This window comes from Notolepis coatsorum (assembly GCF_963971535.1).
Source record: "Notolepis coatsorum genome assembly, chromosome: 5".
In the NCBI taxonomy this organism is placed as follows: Eukaryota; Metazoa; Chordata; class Actinopteri; order Aulopiformes; family Paralepididae; genus Notolepis; species Notolepis coatsorum.
The window spans coordinates 23570114-23593259 of record NC_140169.1 but is presented as its reverse complement, the minus strand read 5'-3'; the positions used below and the strand labels follow the sequence as shown (position 1 = coordinate 23593259).

The 23146-nt window shown below is 44.9% G+C and overlaps 1 protein-coding gene across 1 annotated transcript in view; it reads right to left on the bottom strand.

Annotated features, from left to right (window-relative positions):
• Positions 1-307: 307 nt before the first annotated feature.
• Positions 308-23146, bottom strand: part of LOC311229351 (UPF0524 protein C3orf70 homolog B) — a gene marked incomplete at its 5' end in the record, with an annotated part of 74103 nt that continues 51264 nt past the window's right edge. The window contains one exon of the mRNA XM_084315433.1: positions 308-1165. Within this exon, the coding sequence (XP_084171559.1) occupies positions 525-1165 (641 nt within the window). The 3' untranslated portion in view covers positions 308-524. The remainder of the gene's footprint in view (positions 1166-23146) is intronic.

The window sequence follows — 23146 nt, the reverse complement described above, 5'->3', positions numbered from 1 at the left end:
GCTGTGTGACTATTGGGCTGTGAGAACATAGGGCTGTGGGACCATTGGACTGGGGGAACCTAGGGCTGGGGGAACATAGGGCTGTGGGACCATTGGGCTGTGGGAACATAGGGCTGTGGGACCATTGGGCTGTGGGAACATAGGGCTGTGGGACCATTGGGCTGTGGGAACATAGGGCTGTGGGACCATTGGGCTGTGGGAACATAGGGCTGTGGGAACATAGGCTGTGGGAACATAGGGCTATGGGGACATTGGGCTGTGGGAACATTGGGCTGTGGGAACATAGGGCTGTGGGAACATTGGGCTGTGGGAACATAGGGCTGACCCTGTAGAGAGAGAGGTGGGGGGTGGACAGTTTAAAAATAACATTTATATCCTGGTTGTCTCTCCAAGAAAACACATTTTGATTCATTGCAACCAAGTGAGCCCCCTGAGGCTTTGTTGAGGCTGTATCTTCTATCATCTCAAACAAATCCATACAGAATGACTTTCCCTGGATCATCAGAGAGAGAGGCTGTTCTGTGCTACACAGTCGTTTCTATCTTTTCAATGATTTCGATCATTGACTTGGATGGGGCCAGCAGAGCGCATTCATCCTGGTCCCAGAGGCTGCCCAGGCTGCTTAACTCGTCCTCCTCTTCCTCCTCCTCCGTCTCCTCCTCGCACGACTCCAGGTAGTGCAGACCCAGCGCGTTGATGCCAGAGTCCTCTGAGCTGGATGGAGAGGAGCAGTGATCCATTATCTTGTCCGCGGTGCCGGGGCGCTTGTTCTCGTCGTATCCCGACTGGACCGGGTGTGCGGGGGCAGGTTTGGGCGGCTGCGTCGGCGGGACCGGTTGCGAGGGTCGGCCGGGAAGAAGGTGTGCTCGAGGGGGAGGGGTAGGGGGGCAAGGCGGCTCCGGTAAGGGGGGCGGGGGCCGCTGCACGTAACACATCTTTCCGTTGATGCGCTTCACGATGTAGTCATCCACAAACAGGTCCGCAATGACGCAGTATTTGGGCGACTCGAGGTGAGGCGGAGACTGGAAACAGGGCGCGATCTTGAGGAAGCGCTCTGCCAGAGAGACGGATAAGTTCATAGTGTTGCTGTATTCTGTGGCAGCGGGAGGCACAGCTGTGCTGGGCAGCTGGCAGACACTGGTCATGGGCTGGTACACGTATTTGCCTAAAGGAACGAAACAAGAGAGAATGAGATCAACAAAACCCTTCTAATGTATGCACAGAGACCTAAGCCAGTGTTAATGGAAGAGTCTGCGGTTCAGTTTCAGAGGCCATTCAATATTTCTACAGTAGGCTACTGGGTTACGGTGTAATTAAAGGAACACGCCAACATTTTGGGAAATTAGCTTATCGTCTTCTCCAAAGAGAGACAAAAAGATAGATACCAGTTTCTCTCTGTGCGTTCAGTAGAAAGCTATCTGGCTGCACGTTAGCCTAGCTTAGCACAATGAATGGAAGCTGACATGGCCGGTTAGCCTAGGCATTGTCCAACTAACACCTCTCTCTCAAACATTAATGCATTCATTCATTCATTCATTCATTCATTCATTCATTCATTCATTCATTCATTCATTCATTCATTCATTCATTCATTCATTCATTCATTCATTCATTCATTCATTCATAAGAGTTCAACTCTCATTTCAAATGATGTTGAGAAATATGGCACACTATAAATACAGAAAAAGGCAATCAATGAAACAATTAAAAACAACTGCAGGGGTGCATTTCAGGGGTGAACTGGTTGGTCATTAAAGCAGATTTCCCAGGTTCAGTGTAAACTCTGGGGGTTTGAAGCATTGGAGTGAGTATGATGAGGTCCAGAGCACCAGTCCAATAATGAAGTGATATAAGGGGGAAGATCTCCAACAATGGCTTTATATAGAAACAGATATCCAGTGCCAATCATGTCTCTCACCCAACCTTATTGTACAGGATACAATGATGAGTACTATAGCTATAAATCTGAGTGATACAGAATCCATGGGCTTAAGAATGGAAGCAGTAGCATGTCTCTAAATCATATCTCCATAATCTAAGACAACCCTCTTTCTGTTCCGTACAAGAAGCCAATTTTTGATTGTCTATATGGTATTTAAAAGAAAATTTCTCAACAAGCCAGATGCTGAGATATTTCCATTCTGTAACTATCTCGATGTCAGAGCCATTCAATAAATAAAACAATAAAAATATCTATAGCCCTAACATATTTGATATGCTGAATAATTCTGACTGGGCCTTCCCAGTTTTCACAGACTAAAGTATTTTCAAAAACCAACACTGTAATCCATGTAAAAGAAGAGAATGGTCAACTGTATCAAATACTTTTGACAGATCTACAAACAGGGCAGTACAATGTTTTCTTTTGTCTAGGGCAGATACTATATCATTCACAACTAAAGTAATGACAGATCGTGCCATGATTTGTTCTAAACCCAGATTGGTGTGGGTTTAATCCAGAGTGATTTGAGATACATTTTTTGAGTTGGTTATTTACATTTCAGGATTATTGCTAGACAGGATCGTTTGGAGATTGGTCAATAATTATTTAGGTCACTTCTATCTCCACCTTTATATAATGGAGATACATGCGCCGGTTTCCAGGTACTAGGAACTATGCCTGTTGACAGAGAAAGATTAAATATATGTGTTGTTTACTCTGTAATAAATGGAGCAGCTAGCCTGAGAAAAAAAGGATCCAATTTATCCAGTTGATTTCCTGGTATCAATGGATTACAATGCTTCAAAAACAACACAAGTAGAGAAAAGCTGGAAGGAAAACTGAGAGGCATGCCTCACAATGCGCACAGGATCATGATTATTAAGAGGGGGCCCTGTATAATTATTATCAAACAACTGACCAGCATCAGCAAAATGTTTATTAAAGGCTGTGAGGGAAATATGATTATGTCATTATAGATCTGTGTTGAAATACATATTCTATCTCTGATAGCCTTGACTAGTTTAATATGACCAACTAGTAAACTAGTCTGACTACAGCAGACACTAGGCTACAGTCTGACTGTCTCTTTAACGACGAACCTGTTACGATGGGGTGGCGAGGGAAGGAGAGGAGAACCCAATATGCGGAATGGAGTGGAAGGAGGAAACGGAGATGGCAGTTTGCTCTTCTCAAACACTGTGTTCTTTTATTTCAGAACCACGAGAGCGATAAATAGGTCACAAGACCAAAAACACAAGTAACAAAGCAGATAAATAAACAAACATAAAGACGGGCGAAGGCAAGTTACAAAAGAACATAAAAGGCGAACTGAGAACTCGAAAACAAACAGGCAACAAAACGAAACACTAATATACACTTACTTAGACAGTACAACACTACAGGGCAAGGACGACGTCGACAGGAACAGGGTTAACGGAGGAATGTCACCACACAGAGAAGCAGACCGAACACACATATATACACAGACTAATTACAAGTGGCCACAGCTGGCCAGGCCAGTCTAAAACACACAACAACCAACTAAACACAGAAGCAATTACAAAACCACAAGTAGACAGGGGAAACACATCACGCAAGGGAAGGAACATTCAATAACACACACCATAAAATAACATAAATTATATTCAGCAATATAGTCAATATCGGTGTGATGATTGCCTGCACCATTTGGGTCATCTGGCCACTAGAGGGAGGTAGGAGACCAGGTAGGTCTCTCCTACTGTGACCACAATTTACATTGTGGCCACAGTTTCCATTGTCCTCCCTGGAACCGTTACAGTACGTCCCCCCGAACGGACGAGATGCCCGAGACACTAAAAAAGGCTGAGGGGGGGGGCCCGGAAAACTGGGGCCGGGAGCCCGAAAAAACAACCCAGGAGGGGCATAGCAGCCAGGGGGGCTGAAAACGGGAGCAGAGGGTGCTCCAGTAGCACACCATGTTACCGCGCTGCGTCGCGGGACTCCGTGCTGCGTCAGGGATCTGGTTGACTCCGAGTTCGATTCCCGGACTCGCCGTCATTTGCCGAATGTCTCCCCCTGCTCTCTCTCCCGTTTCACCCTACAACTGTCGGTCATGCTTGACCAGAAAAGCGATAAACGCTAAAAAATTTAGTTTTAAAAAAAGAAAACGGGAGCAGAAGCCCGGAGAGGGGGGCTGGACCTGGGAACAGAGGCCCGACGAGGGGGGGTGGGGATGGGTGCAATGGCCCGGAGAGGAGGGCTGGACCTAGGAACAGAGGCCCGACGAGGAGGGGTGGGAACAGGGATAGAGGACCGGAGAGGGGAGGCGGGGAGAGAAACAGGGAGCCGGTCAGGGGACCTGGAGCCAAGGGGCAAGGGTAAGGACCCCGGAGCAGGATCCCGGACGAGGGACCCTCCCATCGCCGGACTAGGATCGGGGGAGTCGGCACGGAGGTGCGACGGCGACGACCCCCGGAATAGGATCCAGCGCAGACCACGGCGAAGACTACGGTGAGGACCAGGGCGCCGATCACGGCGTAGGGCTGGACCAGAGGGGAAGCCAGGACCAGTCGAGGAGCCAAGGACCGGCGTAGCAGCCGGACCAGGCGTAGAGGCTGGGCTGGGCGTGGAGGTCGGACCAGTTGCGGCGACGAGGTGTGACGTGGAGGCCGGAAGGGGAGCTGCGGCAGCCGGCGTTGCAGCCGGACCAGTTGAAGAGGCTGGGCTGGGTGTGGAAGCTGGACCAGCTGTGGAGGCCTTGTTAGCAATACTAGCCTCGGGGGCTAGGCTAACTGTGGGGGAAAGGCTAGTTGGTTGAACCTGGCTAGCTACCGAGCCTAAGCTAGCAGTGGGAACTGTGCTAGCTGGGGAGGCCTGGCTAGCTGCAGATGCTAAGCTAGCAGTGGGGGCTGGGTTAGCGTTGGAAGATTGGCTAGCTGCATAGCCTAATCTAGCAGTGGGGACTGTGCTAGCTGGGGAGGCCTGACTAGCTGCAGAGCCTAAACTAGCAGTGGGGACTGTGCTAGCTGGGGAGGCCTGGCTAGCTGCAGAGGCTAAGCTAGCAGTGGGGGCTGGGTTATCTTTGGAAGCCTGGCTAGCTGCATAGCCTAAGCTAGCAGTGGGGACTGTGCTAGCTGGGGAGGCCTGAATAGCTGCAGAGCCTAAGCTAGCAGTGGGGACTGTGCTAGCTGGGGAGGCCTGGCTAACTGCAGGAACAATGCTAGCTGGGAGGGCCTGGCCAGCTGCAGAGGCTAAGCTAACAGTAGGGGCTGGGTTAGCTTTGGAAGCCTGGCTAGCTGCATAGCCTAAGCTAGCAGTGGGGACTGTGCTAGCTGGGGACCTCTGGTCAGCGATGGACATTTGAGCAGCCTCAACGGTGGTGAGGGGCTCTAGGCTGACCGTGAACCTGATACTCTTCGGCAGGCTAACTGTATTAGCCCTCGACCTACACCTCTCCATGAGAGCAGTGACCTGGTCGGCTATGTCCCGCATCGCTGGCTCGTCTCTCGGGCTCTCCGTGGCGACCCGATCGATCATCCGGAACCAGAACACCCACTTGGCCGGTGAGTAATTTTGTATGTCACCGTCCATCAGGCTCCGGATGATCCTCATGGTACCTGCCACCCTGTCCGCTGGGTTCTTGGTTGGTGGTGACATTCTGTTACGGTGGGGTGGCGAGGGAAGGAGAGGAGAACCCAATATGCGGAATGGAGTGGAAGGAGGAAACGGAGACAGCAGTTTGCTCTTCTCAAACACTGTGTTCTTTTATTTCAGAACCACGAGAGCGATAAATAGGTCACAAGACCAAAAACACAAGTAACGAAGCAGATAAATAAACAAACATAAAGACGGGCGATGGCAAGTTACAAAATAACATAAAAGGCGAACTGAGAACTCGAAAACAGACAGGCAACAAAACGAAACACTAATATACACTTACTTAAACAGTACAACACTACAGGGCAAGGACGACGTCGACAGGACCAGGGTTAACGGAGGAATGTCACCACACAGAGAAGCAGACCGAACACACATATATACACAGACTAATTACAAGTGGCCACAGCTGGCCAGGCCAGTCTAAAACACACAACAACCAACTAAACACAAAAGCAATTACAAAACCACAAGCAGACAGGGGAAACACATCACACAAGGGAAGGAACATTCAATAACAGACACCATAAAATAACATTAATTATATTCAGCAATATAGTCAATATCGGTGTGATGATTGACTGCACCATTTGGGTCATCTGGCCACTAGAGGGAGGTAGGAGACCAGGTAGGGGACCACTGTTCCTACTGTGACCACAATTTACATTGTGGCCACAGTTTCCATTGTCCTCCCTGGAACCGTTACAGAACCAAGGTTAGGAGCATTTGGCCTCTGGTGTGAAAGACATAACAATAACACTGCCTAGATCCTGGAAAGAGCAGTGGCTTCCCAACTGCACCAACACCTGTCCAACCATGAGCTCTATGAACCCTTTCAATCTGGCTTCAGGAAACACCACAGCACCGAGACTGCTCTCACCAAGGTCACCAACGACCTCCTCATTGCCTCCGACTCTGGTCACATCAGCCTCCTCATCCTCCTGGATCTATCTGCGGCCTTTGACACGGTCTCCCATTCCATTCTCCTCAACCGCCTCTCTGACCACCTGGGTGTTACTGGGACCGCTCTCACCTGGTTCGAGTCCTACCTCACTGACCGAAAACAGTTCATCTCCATCTGCAACTCCACCTCCACCCCTGCCCCAGTCAACCAAGGTGTGCCGCAGGGCTCCGTTCTTGGTCCACTCCTCTTCACAATCTACATGCTCCCCCTTGGTCACATCATCCGGAAACATGGTCTCAATTTCCACTCTTACGCTGATGACACTCAGCTCTACATCAGCACCTCACCCTCCACTCCTCTCCCCCCACAGCACCTCGTCAACTGTCTCCTTGACATCAAGGCCTGGATGTCATCCAATTTCCTGAAGCTAAATAGCAAGAAGACTGAGCTCATGGTTGTGGTCAAGCAGTCACTGCCTATCACCTACAAAGCCCTTCACTCCCTTGCCCCCTGGTACCTAGCGGACCTCCTCCATCCCTACATCCCGCCCCAGAGGCTGCAGTCCTCTGACTCCGATCTCCTCTCCATCCCCACCACCAACATGCGGACTGTTGGTCCCAGAGCCTTCTCTATGGCCGCACCCACCCTCTGGAACTCCCTCCCTCCAAACATCCGTAGTGCTACATCCCTGCACTCCTTCAAATCCCAACTCAAACCCCACCTTTTCACCAAATTTGTAAATTACCCTTTTTTCTTTCGTTTTCTTTCTTTCTTTCCTTTTGATTATTATTTTGTTGTTACGTTGTTCCCTGTCCCCTTCCCTTAGCTGTTAAGCGCCTTGGGTCTCCTGAAAGGCGCTATATAAATTTAAGATATTATTATTATTATTATTAGCCAAGGCTTGTTTATTAATTTCTCCCACTAGGGCAGATTTTGTTTACCTTTCTGTCATATCTGGATGTCTAATGTACGTCATTTCAATTATGTATTTAATCTGTGTCTGACCAGACCTCTTGGTCACTTTCTGGTCAGATGCTCGTGTGTCTCTCTATAAACTGATCTCTGTGGAAGCACAGATATTAAACTATGTTCTATGTTTTTATATACAAATGACTCAATCTCAATTTCTACAGTTCACTGTCATTGGCTCATTTTAAATATTCCACAACAAGGATAAGCAGATCTCATGTTCAGATATAAAGCAATCATTAAATTTGACATGTAAAGAAATAGTTTGTTTCTAGAATTCACTTCCTGGATAAGGATTCAGACAGATTCACTAGGCTCGGAATAAGAGCTAGTGATTAAACGGGCACTTTATTTTGCACATAATCTCACACACATCAAAAAACGTTCTATGTGTTTGAATATGGGCACCAGTGATGTCATCGGGGACTTCGAATCCTTGTGTTGATTAATTACAGCACCATGAAATGATGTAGATGAAAAATAGCAATACCTAAATAGTCTTATAGGGAATGCTACCTTATAATTTCATTGGGCTGTAATTAACACAAGGATTCAATTACATCACTGGTGGCCATATTCAAACTAATTTACTTTCAATAAGTCAAAGTAAATGAATGTGCAAAACTGAGTTTTTGGAGGTGTGGGATTATACTAAATAAATCAGCATTGTTTTTTGGGGAAGTGCCCCTTTAAGTAGAAATGTAATAATTATATTTCACATTCCTCACCGGTGATGTACATTTGTTTCTAATGTATCTAAATGAAGACCAATGGGATGGATCCCCACTGAACAATGACCAGGCTCTGTTCCTTTACTAAAGTAAAGGTCACAATTCTAAGATAAGATAAGATATTCCTTTATTGATCCCCTTGGGGAAATTCAGGAAACTGGTGTAAACCAAGAGGTTAATCTGTCTTTTATTCTCATGTCTTGAGAGGTGCATGTTTGTTAATGATTGAGAGAAAGGTTTTCATAACAAAATTCAGTATTGTTTCTAAATCAGGGATTTCAGATGTATAGTGAGTCACTGTGGAAAATGTTAATAAAAAAATACTTGATCACTAAAGTTTCTTGAATTTCTCTTGATAATAGTGAGAGATTGTGGTTTCTTTAATCGAGTGTTTCTGATAGATACTATAGGGAAATGATCATTAAATCCTAAATCGAAGACACCACAAACAAGAATTTTGTCACAAATTAAATCAATTAGGGTAGACCTAGTGTTATTTAGTTAGTATAGTTGATGAACATCCTTGAGGTAACTATAGTATTACTAAAACAATCAAGATTGAAGTCACCCATACAATAATTTCAACATCAGAATACTGAGAGAGTAAACCTGCCATCTTGTCATTGGAGCATCAGCAGATGGGGGTCTATAGACCACAACCACATTGAGTGAATTATTTAGCCCTGAATCGACCTTCAACACAAGAAACTCAAAACATTTAGGGACAGTGACAAGGCCACTGGCCATGACAACATCCCCTCCAAATTCCTCAGAGACTCAGCAGCCGCAATCACCCCAGTCATCACACACATAATAAACCTCTCCATAAAACAGGGACACGTCCCTAAGGACTTCAAAATTGCAAGAGTAACACCCCTGCACAAAAAGGGCAGCAAATTAGACCCAGGCAACTACCGCCCTGTTTCTATCCTTACATCCATCTCGAAAGTCATGGAAAAAATTGTATACGAACAGTTCGAAAAGTACCTTTGCTGAAAAAAATCTAATCTACGAATTCCAATCTGGTTTCAGAACATCCCACTCCACTGACACATGCCTTCTCTATTTGAACGACCACATCAAACAAGAGGTGGATGCGGGCAAATACTGCGGCATGGTCATGCTGGACCTACAAAAGGCCTTCGACACTGTAAATCACACCATTCTGATTGACAAGCTAAAAGCAATTGGTTTTGATAGTCTATCAGTGAGCTGGATACAATCCTACCTGGAGGGGAGAGAACAGATGGTGGAGGTAAACGGTACCCTACCCCCCCCCCCCTCACAGTGAGCTGTGGTGTTCCACAAGGAAGCATACTAGGACCGCTACTATTCCTAATTTATGCAAATGACATGTTGTCAGCTTGTGACTGCAACTTGTTCCTGTTTGCGGACGACTCAGCCCTGCTGGTCTCTGACAAGAACAAGTTACAGGTTGAAAAAGCCCTCAGCTCGGAACTAGGCAAAATCTGCATATGGCTCGCCGACAACAAACTATCATTACACATGGGCAAAACAGAGTCCATTCTCTTCGGTTCAAATAACAAACTCAGCAAGACCGACGGCTTCTCAGTTACAGTGGGTGACAATATTGTCACAAGGAAAGATGAAATTACTTACCTGGGTTCCATCCTAGAGGCTAATCTTTCCTGTGACAAAATGGCATCCAATGTAATAAAAAAAAGTCAACCAACGAACTCGATTCTTGTACCGGATCTCCTCTCTGGTAAACAAGAATACCCTGAAGACTCTGGCAGGAGCACTCATTCAAGGGTACTACGACTATGCTTGCACCTCATGGTACCAAAGCACCTCAAAGGCACTAAAAAACAAATTACAAACATCTCAAAACAAACTAGTCAGACTACTACTTGACCTGACTCCTAGAACCCACCTCACCCCTGCCCACTTTGACAACCTAGGATGGCTTAGAGTAGACGACAGAGTACAGCAACTTGCAATGGGCCTGGTCTACAAGATACACTACACGACCAAGGTACCCATGTACATGTCAAAATACTTCCCAAAGGTCAGTGAATACCACGATCACAACACCAGAGGGAGCTCCACAAATCATGTTAAACCCAGATTCGGCTCAAACAAGGGACTAAACACGTTTCGCAATTATGCCACATCAATGTGGAACGCCCTACCCAAAGCTGTAAAGGAATGTGAATCACTACCCACCTTCAAAAACACTCTCAAAAAACACCTACGGGAGACTGCAATTCGAAACTGGCCCCTAAAAATGTCCTAACCCAGTTGTACAGTAAATTACCAAGTATGGCTTTGTCAGTATTCCAATGTACAGTATTGATATCAAACTGGGCGGTTATAGGTGGTTGGTTCCCACATGAGAATGTAATGTTTGCAATGTTAGCTGAAAGTAACTTGGACCCATTTGTGTTTAGACAAATCCCATTCCACTTAAAGGAACACACCAACATTATGGGAAATGCACTTACCATCTTCTCCTGAGTCAGACAAGAAGATAGATACCAATCTCATTTGTGTGCATTCAGTAGAAAGCTATCTGGCTGCAATCTAGCCTAGCTTAGCACAAATGAACGGAAGCGGATACGGACCAGCTAGCCAAGCTGTTGGCTAAAAATACCTCTCCCGGAGTTTTAAGCTAGTGGTCGGTATCCGTATAAAGGCATGGATAAACAGCAACTTCCTGAAATTAAACCGAGGCTCCTTCGGGTCCCCAGTACCAGGCTCTGAACCATGGGGGACTAGCGGCACATGGTGTAGTGGTTAACACTGTCGCCTCACAGCAAGAAGGTCCAGGGTTCGATTCCCGCTTGGGGACCAGGTTTCCATGATGCCAGGTACTCAGGTGGGGTATCTCCCAGGCCTTTCTGTGTGGAGTTTGCATGTTCTCCCCGTGCTCGCAAGGGTTTCACCCCCGATAAGATAAACCCAATGGAAAAACATGCACAACAGATCGCTAACGCTGTGGCGTCCTTGACGAAGACGGACAGGAGCACTTGGATTGGGCCCCGGGGCGCGGCTCACGTTGACGCCCTATCTGCTCCCGGCTGCCCATGGGGGGAAGGACGACGGGATGGGAAAAGTGCAGAGAGACATTTCATCAGCGACTCAGTGCATGTGTGTGTGTTCCTGTGGGTCGCCCATCTCGCGTGTGTGTGTTAAAACTGCATGACAAATAAAGACTTCTAGTCTAACCAATTATTATAATTATTATGGGGGACCGAGCCTTCTGCTCGGCTGCAACACGCCTGTGGAACAGCCTCCCCATCCAGCTGAGGGCACCACAGAGTCTGGACTCCTTTAAGCAGGCCTGAAAACATTTCTGTTGCTGATTGCTAGCTTTGTCATAATCACAGCAAGAGCATTATTCACTCCTCCTCATCCCCCCTTCACATTCACCACACACCTTCCTCACTCCTCTTCATCGCCCCTTCCATCCACCACGGAAGCCTCACGCCCATATGGTCAGCACTCCTTCACCCCCTGTCACTCAACTCAGCTGCACCTCATCTCCTGATTCACACGCTGCCAGGCACCTCACTCTTCACAGCTGTATCCCATTCCCTGATCACCAAGACCCTACTTCTACCGGAGGATGCTGACCAGAAGTGGTCGTGGTGTTATTATCATTACCTAGGTACGACGCCTCAGTCCGAAGACCTGCTAGACACTGATTATTCCCTGTTCTAACATTCCTTCTCTTCTGCCCAGGACCTCCGTTCCAGCGAGCCCCTGTCTGGACCCCTGGAGCTTTACTAAGGAGTTCCTGCTCACTCTCTCGACACGGACCTGTGTCTTCCGTCCGCAGTAGCACTGGAGTGCACCTGCTCTCATTGCCCCAAGAACATTCCCAATTCCTGTCTGTTGTACATTTCTGGATGTAACTCTTGTCTGCTTGGGGAATACTATTAAATATCCTGAAACGCTCCATTCTCTCCTCTCCTGTGTTCAGCGATTGGGCTCTGCTTAAAACCCATTCTCACGAGCTTGGTAATAACTATATCTTGTGATTTTTTTTCTAGTGTTGTTCTTTTAACTTTTCTGTTTATACTATGTTTTTTAAACCTGTAGCACTTTGGGATCTGCTTGAATGAAAAGTGCACTACAAATTTTATTTATTATTATTAGTATGGGATCATCGCTATGTTCCCCGGGTCCTATGTTCCCCGGGTTCTATGTTCCCCGCTTTGATTGATTAATAGATTGAACATTTTATTAATTTTTATTATTTTATTAATTATTAATGTCCGCCTTGTTTCGAACGGTTAAGCTTAGGCCCTCTTTCGAACTGGTTAAGGTTAGAGTTTGGAATCAGGGCTGGTGGTCTAAAATGTTCAATCAATCAATCAAAGCGGGGAACATAGAACCCGGGGAACATAGGACCCGGGGAACATAGACATGCTCCCATTAGTATCTGGTTCCATTCATTTGTACGGAAGCCCTAAGAAGCCATACATTCATACATTTTATTTACTCCGTTTTCCCGTGATAACGAGTTAATTAAATTTGTTTTCTCGTGATAACGGGATAATTTTCTCGAGATCTCGAGATAACAAAGTCCGTTTTCTCGTGATAACGGATTAATTTATTTCAGGGGGGTACATGACATACAGGTATAGTAGTAGTAGTAGTTTATTTTTTCAGTTATCATCTCACACAATACAATATACACCATCATTTATCAATATTTGATTGTTTACAGTGACTGAAAAGGTACAGACTGAAGCATAGTGCTTATATGTGCCTGTTATATTCTTACCAAAAAAATACAAAAATGTTGACTCCAAAACAGTATTCTAAAGAAAAAAACAGCAAGCAAAACAGTATTTTTCACCCTTGTAGTTTTCAAAATTCGCTTTACAAAAAATGTATACAAAAATGTAGATTCCAAAACAGTATTCTAAAAGAAAAAAAGCAAACAAAACAGTGTTATTCACCCTTGTAGTTTTCAAAAATATATATAGGCCTACAGTATACAGTATACACAGTACTGTTACATTTGTGACATACAAGATATGCAAATATACAGTACAGTACAGTACAGTACATAGATCCTAACAGAAAATATACATACGAGGGGGAGGAAACTGTACATTTGGAGGGGGTGGGAGGGGTTTGGACATACAGGGCCAGTTTCGAGTTGCAGCCTCCGGTATAGTGCTCTTTGAGAGCTCACTTTGTGCCGCCGGTGAAGCTGAAGCCTTTGCTAACCGTCTTCTTAGATGACGCACACTAATGTGTATATATATATTATCTGTAACAGCAAGGCATTAAGCTATTTCAGCTGTCAGGCCTTGATTGAAGAGATATGTAACGCAGTGATCAATATCCTCCTGCTCCTTTAGCCCCTTTCGTGACTGTGATGCATCACAGTCACGAAAGGGGCTACTTGCTCCTCTGACATTGCGACACTGAATGATGTTTCCTGCAGTGATTTAATATATACTAGACTATCGAGATCTCATGAAAATTATCCCGTTATCACGAGAAAACTAATTAAATTAACTCGTTATCACAGGAAAACGGAGTAAATAAAATTTATGAATGTACGACCTCTTAGGGCTTCTGTACATTTGTGCTAAAGCAAACTTTACACTGGAACGTCAAAGTGGTGCCGATGCTTCACAGAGGCTAGCGCCGTTAGCTCCCAAGGCCATGGCAAGGTCTATGTGCATTGTGCAGCTGGACAAAAATGTAACTCCGGGCATTGCCGATAATGTGAAGGTATGATGGTCAGAGAAAGGAGCTGCGGCAGCCCAGGCAGAAGTATAATTCGTCCTAAAGCTAGGCTAGTTTAAGATAGGCTAGTTTAAAGGCCAACCTCTAGGTTAAACCCTACTGATCAATTATGGGTAGTTTACATCATTGGTATCTAATTTCATTATTTATTTTTTTCCATTTGACACCGGAAATGCCACTCTGAAAGAGTTAAAAAGGTCCACGCACGAATAACATGCACGCGCGAATCAAAAAAGCGTATCAAACGCCGACGTCACAACAGGTGTGGCTTGCATATTAATGAGCCGAATCTAATGTTGCTTTTCCACTAAAATAAAGTACTCAGTTTGTCTCCGTGTGGGGAGGCGGGGCTGCTGGTGATCAGCATGAGAGCTCCAGAAATGTCACGTGAAAAACCTGCAGACCACTGATTGGTCAGAAGAGAGACGCGTCACTGTTTGGGGAGTCTGAACGAAAACAGAACGCCGCCATCTTTAATGTCTCGCGTAGGATGTCTTATGTATGTTTGCAGCAAGAAACAAGTGCAATAAAAAAGGATACAGTCACTGTGTATTCTGCCTCATTTATTGATGAAACAAAACCGACATCAACACAATTTGCCACCGAGCGGAGAGTTTAGTCTGACAAAAAGATCGCTGATTAGTTACGCTTGTTTTTGGGGGTTAGGGACGTAACGTTAGTTAGCCTAATGCTAACGTTAGCAGATAGACACGAGAGGCTAGGTAACGTTAAAGCTTGTAGAATAGACACAATGAGGTAACGTTAGCGTTAGCATAATAGACACAACGAGAGTCTGGTTAATGTTGTTATTTGTGTGCCCCCGTCCCCGCGGAGGAGCTTGTGGACTCGACAACAGCGGCGGCCGCAGGGCGCCGGAGCCCGCAGCGCTAGTTAGCTCATAGCTATCGTGTAACACTAGCCTTTGCGGGCTCGGGCGCCCTGCGGCTGCCGCCGCCGTCGCGTCCATGGGTCCCCCGGCAGGGCACCCGTGGGGACGGGTCGGGGTGTACAGAGAGGAGAGAACCATTTTGGGTCGGCCGTTCATGCCGGCCAGCGAGCCGGATGTCGGGATATGTTGTTAGCACAATAGCTACCAAGCTAAGCTATGTTATCTACTAACGTTATAAACACAATATGTGTACAACGACACAATGATTTACATTATTACAAATATGGTAACGTGGTTGTGGCTTTTACAAGTAGTGGTTAGCTTTAGAGATGGATGGATGGCTATAATCACGGAGCATGAATGAATGAATGAAAACTTTATTTAACAGATTGCAGAATGGGTACAATACAGTACGGCTCAATACATACAATTGTTAAGGGGATGCAGACCTGAGAAAGACGTTTGTCTTGTTTCCATCAGGGTCCCCCATTTTCAATTCATATAGACATATATGACATACATGACATACAGATAGTCAGTACTGCTACATCTATACATTTATGACATACCAGATTTGCAAATACAGTACTGTTTGTGATACAGAAGGAGTCAAGAAAAGGGAGTATATACATTTGACGTAGAAACTGTACATTGGAGGTTGGGTGGGGGGGGTTGGGTACATTGGGATATTGACAACCATACTGGGTAATTTACATTGGAGGTGGTTGGGGGGGGGGGGGGGGGGCGGGGGGCACACTGTATAAACAAGTAACACTGTACATTGAGGGGGGGGGAGGAGACACTGTACAAACAAACACAATTGTACATTGAACTATTGACAAAACCATACTAGGTAAATGACTGTACATTGGAGGGGGTTGGAATGATTGGGTTAGGATATTTACAGGGGCCAGTGTTGAATTGCAGTCTCCCGTAGGTGTCCCTTGAGAGAGGTTTTGAAAGTGGGTAGTGATCCACATTCCTTTACAGCTTTGGGTAGGGCGTTCCACATTGATGTGGCATAATTGCGAAACGTGTTTAGTCCCTTATTTGAGCCGAATCTGGGTTTGACATGATTTGTGGAGCTCCCTCTGGTGTTGTGATCGTGGTATTCACTGACCTTTGGGAAGTATTTTGACATGTACATGGGTACCTTGGTCGTGTAGTGTATCTTGTAGACCAGGCCCATTGCAAGTTGTTGTACTCTGTCGTCTACTCTAAGCCATCCTAGGTTGTCGAAGTGGGCAGGGGTGAGGTGGGTTCTAGGAGTAAGGTCAAGCAGTAGTCTGACCAGTTTGTTTTGAGATGTTTGTAATTTTGTTTTTAGCGCCTTTGAGGTGCTTTGGTACCATGAGGTGCAAGCATAGTCGTAGTACCCCTGAATGAGTGCTCCTGCCAGAGTCTTCAGGGTGTTCTTGTTTACCAGAGAGGAGATCCGGTACAAGAATCGAGTTCGTTGGTTGACTTTTTTTATTACATTGGATGCCATTTTGTCACAGGAGAGATTAGCCTCTAGGATGGACCCCAGGTAGGTAATTTCATCTTTCCTTGTGACAATATTGTCACCCACTGTAACTGAGAAGCCGTCGGTCTTGCTGAGTTTGTTATTTGAACCGAAGAGAATGGACTCTGTTTTGCCCATGTGTAATGATAGTTTGTTATCAGCGAGCCATATGCAGATTCTGCCTAGTTCCGAGCTGAGGGTTTTTTCAACCTGTAACTTGTTCTTGTCAGAGACCAGCAGGGCTGAGTCGTCCGCAAACAGGAACAAGTTGCAGTCACAAGCTGACGACATGTCATTTGCATAAATTAGGAACAGTAGCGGTCCTAGTATGCTTCCTTGTGGAACACCACAGCTCACTGTGAGGGGGGGGGATAGGGTACCGTTTACCTCCACCATCTGTTCCCTCCCCTCAAGGTAGGATTGCATCCAGCTCACTGATAGACTATCAAAACCAATTGCTTTTAGCTTGTCAATCAGAATGGAGTGATTGACCGTGTCAAAGGCCTTTTGTAGGTCCAGCATGACCATGCCGCAGTATTTGCCTGCGTCCACCTCTTGTTTGATGTGGTCATTCAAATAGAGAAGGCATGTGTCAGTGGAGTGGGATGTTCTGAAGCCAGATTGGAATTCGTAGATTAGATTTTTTTCCGCTAGGTACTTTTCGACCTGTTCGTAGACTATTTTTTCCATGACTTTCGAGATGGAGTGAGGTGAAACAGATACATTTCCATTCGGCTAGTAGTAGCAAGCATATATCTATGGTAGCAAGGCTCTCTGCCTGCCACTAGCTGTGTGACTCTCAGCGCCCCCTGGTGAGCCCCCTGTTGTCCTGCACCTGTTGTGACGACATTACACGCGCACGTTATGAATCATTGATTAAAATATGCACGTGCGTGGTGATTGTGTTGGGCAGACAAAATGTTTGATAAAAACGCTAAAACTGGGTCAATTTCAATACTTTTTTTCCCCCTTCTTCATGAAAGCCACTGTTGGCCTAGTCCACATTGTTTATTGAACAAAAATACAACGTGGAGGTTGACCTTTAAGATAGGCTACTTTAAGATAGGCTAGTTTAAGATAGGCTAGTTTGCAGCCGGATAGCTTTCCACTGAACGCACAGAGAAGAAACTGGTATATATCTTCTTGTCAGAATCAGATTCAGATAGTTTTATTTGTCATATGCAACGAGTGCAATGGAATTCTTACTCTCCGTTTGCTCCACAGCAAATAAACTAAAAAACTGTCTGTCTGACTCTGGAGAAGACGGTAAGTGCATTTCCCATAAATTATGTCATCAAGTATTCAAGTCTGAAGCTGCTCCATAGACAATGAATTGGGAAGGATTTCATAGATGACACTGAGAGACACCCAGACGAATATTCTGAGTTCATAGGTACACATTCTGTTTCAGACCCGAGACCAGTACAACAGAATAAAGCTTGTGTACAAAAAAATATATAAATACATTCTGTGGGTCCATAAAACCAGTCTCATTCATTGTCAATGGAGTAGCTCCAGACTTATACTCCATGACATCACAAAATTCGATTCTTTTTTGTCTGATTCATGGCTTTGGGAGAGAGTGGTTCATGTTCACAAATATTGATTGAACTCGACTAGGCCATGGATTAACATATTATAATTTTTATGTAAGCTGTTCTGCCGCCCCAGTGCATGGCTGCACTCTGCTGCCGCTTACCATCGTGCTGCACGCCGTTTGGTAAACCTCCCTGCACCAGCCCAGCCGCCACCTGCATCAATCTACTCAAGTTCAAGTTCAAGTTCAAGTTCTTTAATAGTTGTCATACAGAAGTACAGAATACTTTCATATAAAATGCTTCTTACTGTTACGCTCCAGAGACTGTGCTAGACAAGATAGTATCAAATAACATAATAACATAATATAGCATGAATTTAGAAGAAGAAAATGAGGTCACAGTGTTCGGTATAGACATATGTACAATGTTCTGAGTTACCATATAATATACAATACACAATACTATGCAGTGTACTAATGTAGATATCCTCTCTATTCTATATGCTGTGCCTGCGTATTATGTCTTGTGATATTGATCAACAGTATCACATCACGAGAGGATGTGTCTCTCGTAGGCTGCATTCTAAATTTACCCACGGAGTGAGAGGGGTGAGACAATCTTAAGAGCAGAGACTGTACAGCTGAGTGCAACTCTATAATTAAAAATAGAGTGGTGTAATCGTTATGGCGATGAGTGTTCCTGACTGAACCACAAAACAACCAAGCCAAACCATTAATAAGGCATTATATACTTTGGTAACATGTTACAATACGGCCCGCATTGTACAGTGTAATTACACAGAACTTACAGTACGACAAGTCAGCAGGGAGGGTACAACTCTTACAGCTGAGTAACAATCATCAAACAGTGCTGAAACTTGGGTGTCCCAGTGTTGAGTTCATAGAAGTAAAGACATATTAGTATACAGTAGTAGGAAGATTGCACTATAGTAAGTGCATAACCTACCAGTAAGAAGGTTAGTGTTTTTTTTCATTTTTTTTTTTCATTTCAGATATTGATTGAAGAAGTGTGTTTTTAGTTGACGGCGAAAGATTGGGCGGATTTCGGCTGTCCTAACTGTGGTGGGAAGTTCGTTCCACCATTGTGGAGCGAGGACCGAGAATAGGCGGCTTCTCCTTGATGACCCTCCCGGAGCTCGGATAGGAGTAGGTCTGAGGCGGCCAGAGGATGTAGAGCGGAGGGGTCTTGAGGGTGTGTAGTTAGAGACCATTAACCGGAGGTAGGCGGAAGCCGTTCCCTTCGCCACACGATATGCCAGGTTGAGGACCTTGAAGCGGATTCGTGCGGCGATGGGGAGCCAGTGCAGGTCCCTAAGAAGTGGGGTAACATGGGCTGACTTTGATAGGTTGGATATCAGGCAGGCGGCTGCATTCTGGATGAGTTGAAGAGGCTTGGTGGCGGTGATCGGCAGACCAGCGAGCAGTGCATTGCAGTAGTTTAGGCGAGACATGACTGTTGATTGGACAAGGAGTTGAGTGGCTTCTTTTGTCAGGAAGGGGCGGATCCTTGTGACAATGCTCAGGAGGAATCTGCAGGTTCTGGTTGTTGCGGAGATGTGGTGGAGAAGTTCAGTCGATCGTCAAGGACTACACCAAGGTTGTTGGCGGTCGGGGACAAGGCCACGGGTACATTTTCCACCGAGATGGACATTTCGGTCAGCGGGGAGGATTTGGCCACAGGTGAAGCAATTCTATTTTGCTTAGGTTCAGTTTGAGGTGGTTGGTCGTCATCCAGGTGGAGATGTCGGACAGACAGACCAAGATTCGCTCAGAGACATGGATATCTGAGGGAGGAAAGGAGAGGAAGAGTTGAGTATCATCGGCATAGCAATGATACGAGAAGGCATGAGACGTAATAATGTTACCCAGAGATTTGGTGTAGAGGGAGAAGAGGAGGGGTCCAAGGACCAAGCCCTGGGGGACACCTGTCCGAAGGGGACGGGGGGCCAACAGGGTCCCTCTCCATGATACTTGGTAGGAGTGGTCATTGAGGTAGGCTGTCAGCCATGCCAGCGCAGAGCCAGTCACTCCCATTCCTGCGAGGGATGCAAAGAGGATCTGATGGTTCACTGTGTCAAAAACTGCCGACAGGTCCAGGAGAATCAGGACAGAGGAGAGGCCCTTTGCTTTTGCTAAGTGAAGAGCCCTGCCCCCCCAAAAAAAAAAAATTAAAATAAATTTTTTTTTTCTTATTTTGGAGATCGATGTCATACTGTGACACTGAAATGAAAACATATTTCATCAACTAAGATATTTAGTCAACAAAAGGCTTACCTGTATGCCTGATATGTGGTGCGAAATTTGCAAACAACGAAAAATGTACTTTTTATTTTATAGATTTTCCACAAATAAGGGAAGGACTCTAATAGAGCTGCATAGTTCAGGGTTTTATTTCAAAGTAGGTCTACAGATGCCAGTGTTTTTTCTCCTTTTCTGTGTTTTATTTCAAAGTAGGTCTACACATGGTAGTCTTTTTTCAAAGTGGACTACTTTTTATTTTATAAATGTTCAGGGTTTTATTTCAAAGACGGTCTACAGACACCAGTGTTTTGTCTCCTCTTCTGTGTTTTATTAAAAAATAGGTCTACACAGCCAGTATTTTTTCTCCTCTTCATAAGAGTTTGAGGTTTTCCTTTGTTATAACAGGTAAAAACAGCAATTAAAAAGTCAAACATTTTCTTTTTGTTGCTTTATAATCCCATTAATGCAACAAACTGTGTGCTATAAGTATAAAGTATAAAAAATCGCAAATTACTTTGGGTATGCACTTGTCAGGCATTTTATGCTAAATGTGGGGTATGCTTGGGGATATATAAAACGTTATACACTGTGTTATCTTCATTTTAAGGGTAAATAGGTTGTGCGGCTCCCTGAGCATTTTATTTTGTGGGACGGGGGAAAAGTGGCTCTTTTGATAGTAAAGGTTGCTGACCCCAGGGCCCTCATTTATCAACAATTCTTAGAAAGTGTTCTATCTTTGTTCTTAAGCACATAATTTAGGATGTGTGTACGCACAAAAAAAATGGGATTTATCACACGTGTGTACACAGGTCGTACGCACACCTGTCTTGATAAATATCACTTTGATCCTACGCTGCAGCTCGTGCACGGGTTTACGTATTTGCATACCAGAACCGCCCCGATTATCCATATATGGTAATGACACACCCATGGGATGTGAAATAATGGACTGACCCGAGCGAACTCTGAGAGATTGTTCACAGAGGCGCTGCCGAACCAAGAAGACACAACCGGACAACCCGTGTTATGGGATAATAAATAAAATGCTGGCGGACTTGTACATGGTGATGTCAGATATCAACGACTCCCTAAGACCATTGCTGCAATTCTGCCTGGACAGCTCAAAATACTAATAAAGACCGTTCGTTAACCACTGTCTGTTTGGCGCGTTGGTGTGTCATTATTATAACCATGCTGGAATATGGATTGGCTACCGGGTATAATATGATGTGTGTAGAGGCATATGATACAATCTATTTTGTTGTCGGTATTAGGTAGCCTATATGAATTACATATAATAGCAGCCAGCCCATAGCCTACATTATGCAACAGTAACTTGCGCATATATAATAGCACATGACACAGCCCTGCGAACCCTGCACAATAAACTAACTTGATCATTAATCTAGCTGTTGTATCTTTACACTTATGAAAACATTAAATAATATGTATAGGCTATAGGCCGTCGCTTTGCATTAATAGCCTATATTCTCAAATGGCATTTAATGGCTATCCGACTCCTCGTCGCTATCCTCGCGGACGGACCAGTGTATACCTTATATCATATTCCTATTCATATTCATATCATAGTTTACTCTATCAGCATACCCAGCATGTAATACGTTCTTTGTTAGAACTCAACTCGTTATTATTTTGCGCATAGATTGCAGAAATACGGGAACGTTTTGATTTATAAGGCTTTGACATTGTAAAACTAAATACGTGGAATTCTGTAAGCATAATACAAGTCATATCACCCACACGATATATGCTCTGTGTCCAGAGCATGTATGCTTTTCATTCATTTAAGACACATTTATTGCAAGGGTTTTGTAATACACATACACCCTCTGTTCTCATTGCAATGCGTTTTTTATTCTTTCTTATACAGTAGGAAGGGGGAAGAACACTATATCGTGGGTGTTCATATGACTTGTATTCCGCTTACAGCTTCGAAATTCCACTTCGTTTAGCGTAAAGCCTTTTAAATATAATCAAAACGTTCCCATGTTTCTGCGGTCTGTGCGCAAAATAATAACGAGTTGAGTTACGCGGAGCGCAGTCAGTCAGTACACCCCGTATATTCCGATAACGCTATAAACCATGCTGCATTCATTTGGAGAGAAAGACCTATTATTCCAAATACTATTTATAGGGTTTTGACCATAATTACACTACTGTTGCTATTTTACAATGAACTATATTGAATTACGGTTCATACAGAACACGCCAGTGTTGAAACTAATGCACAGAAGCTTATTTCCGTGTTGTAATAATATATTCTACCAACGGGCGCCAGCTACGCATGCTCCGAGCTGTGCGTAGATATACGCACAAAGTCAAGCACAAGTTCAAATTGATAAGTCCCACACTTTGCTTAGAAATGATCGTACGCAGGGGTTACGCACATATCTGTGCGTACGCAACGTTGATAAATGAGGGCCCTGGTCTAGGAGGTCATTCTGTAAGAAATAATCAGTAAGTTGGTTGGATACAGCACGTTCAAGTGATTTAGAAAGGAAGGAGAGAAGAGAGACAGGATGATAGTTGTCTATGACTCTGGGGTTCATGGTTGTTTTTTTATGAGCGGTGTGACTCTGTCTTGTTTTAGATAGTTGGGAACCACTCCTGAGTTGAGGGAGGAGTTGATGGTTGCCGTTAGGAATGGGAGAATGTCTGGTGCTATGGTCTGGAGGAGTGGGGAGGGTATCGGGTCCAGCTGGCATGTAGTGGGACAGTTCGACGTTACCAGTGTCAAGGCGTCAGCATTTGTAATGGGAGAGAAAGATGACAGGGTGAAGGATGAGGTTCTGGATTCAGCATTTGGAATGGGCGGGGGTTGGGAGAAGCAGCTGTGGATGCTCTCCACTCTTTTCTCGAAGAAAATGTAATGTAAATGTAATTACCCAGAACTTAGTGTAATTATCCAGAACTTACGGTGTAATTATCCAGAACTTACAGTGTAATTATCCAGAACTTACTATGTAACTTCCTAGTATGAATCCGTACATGCAAAATATCAAGTCTCACCGAGGC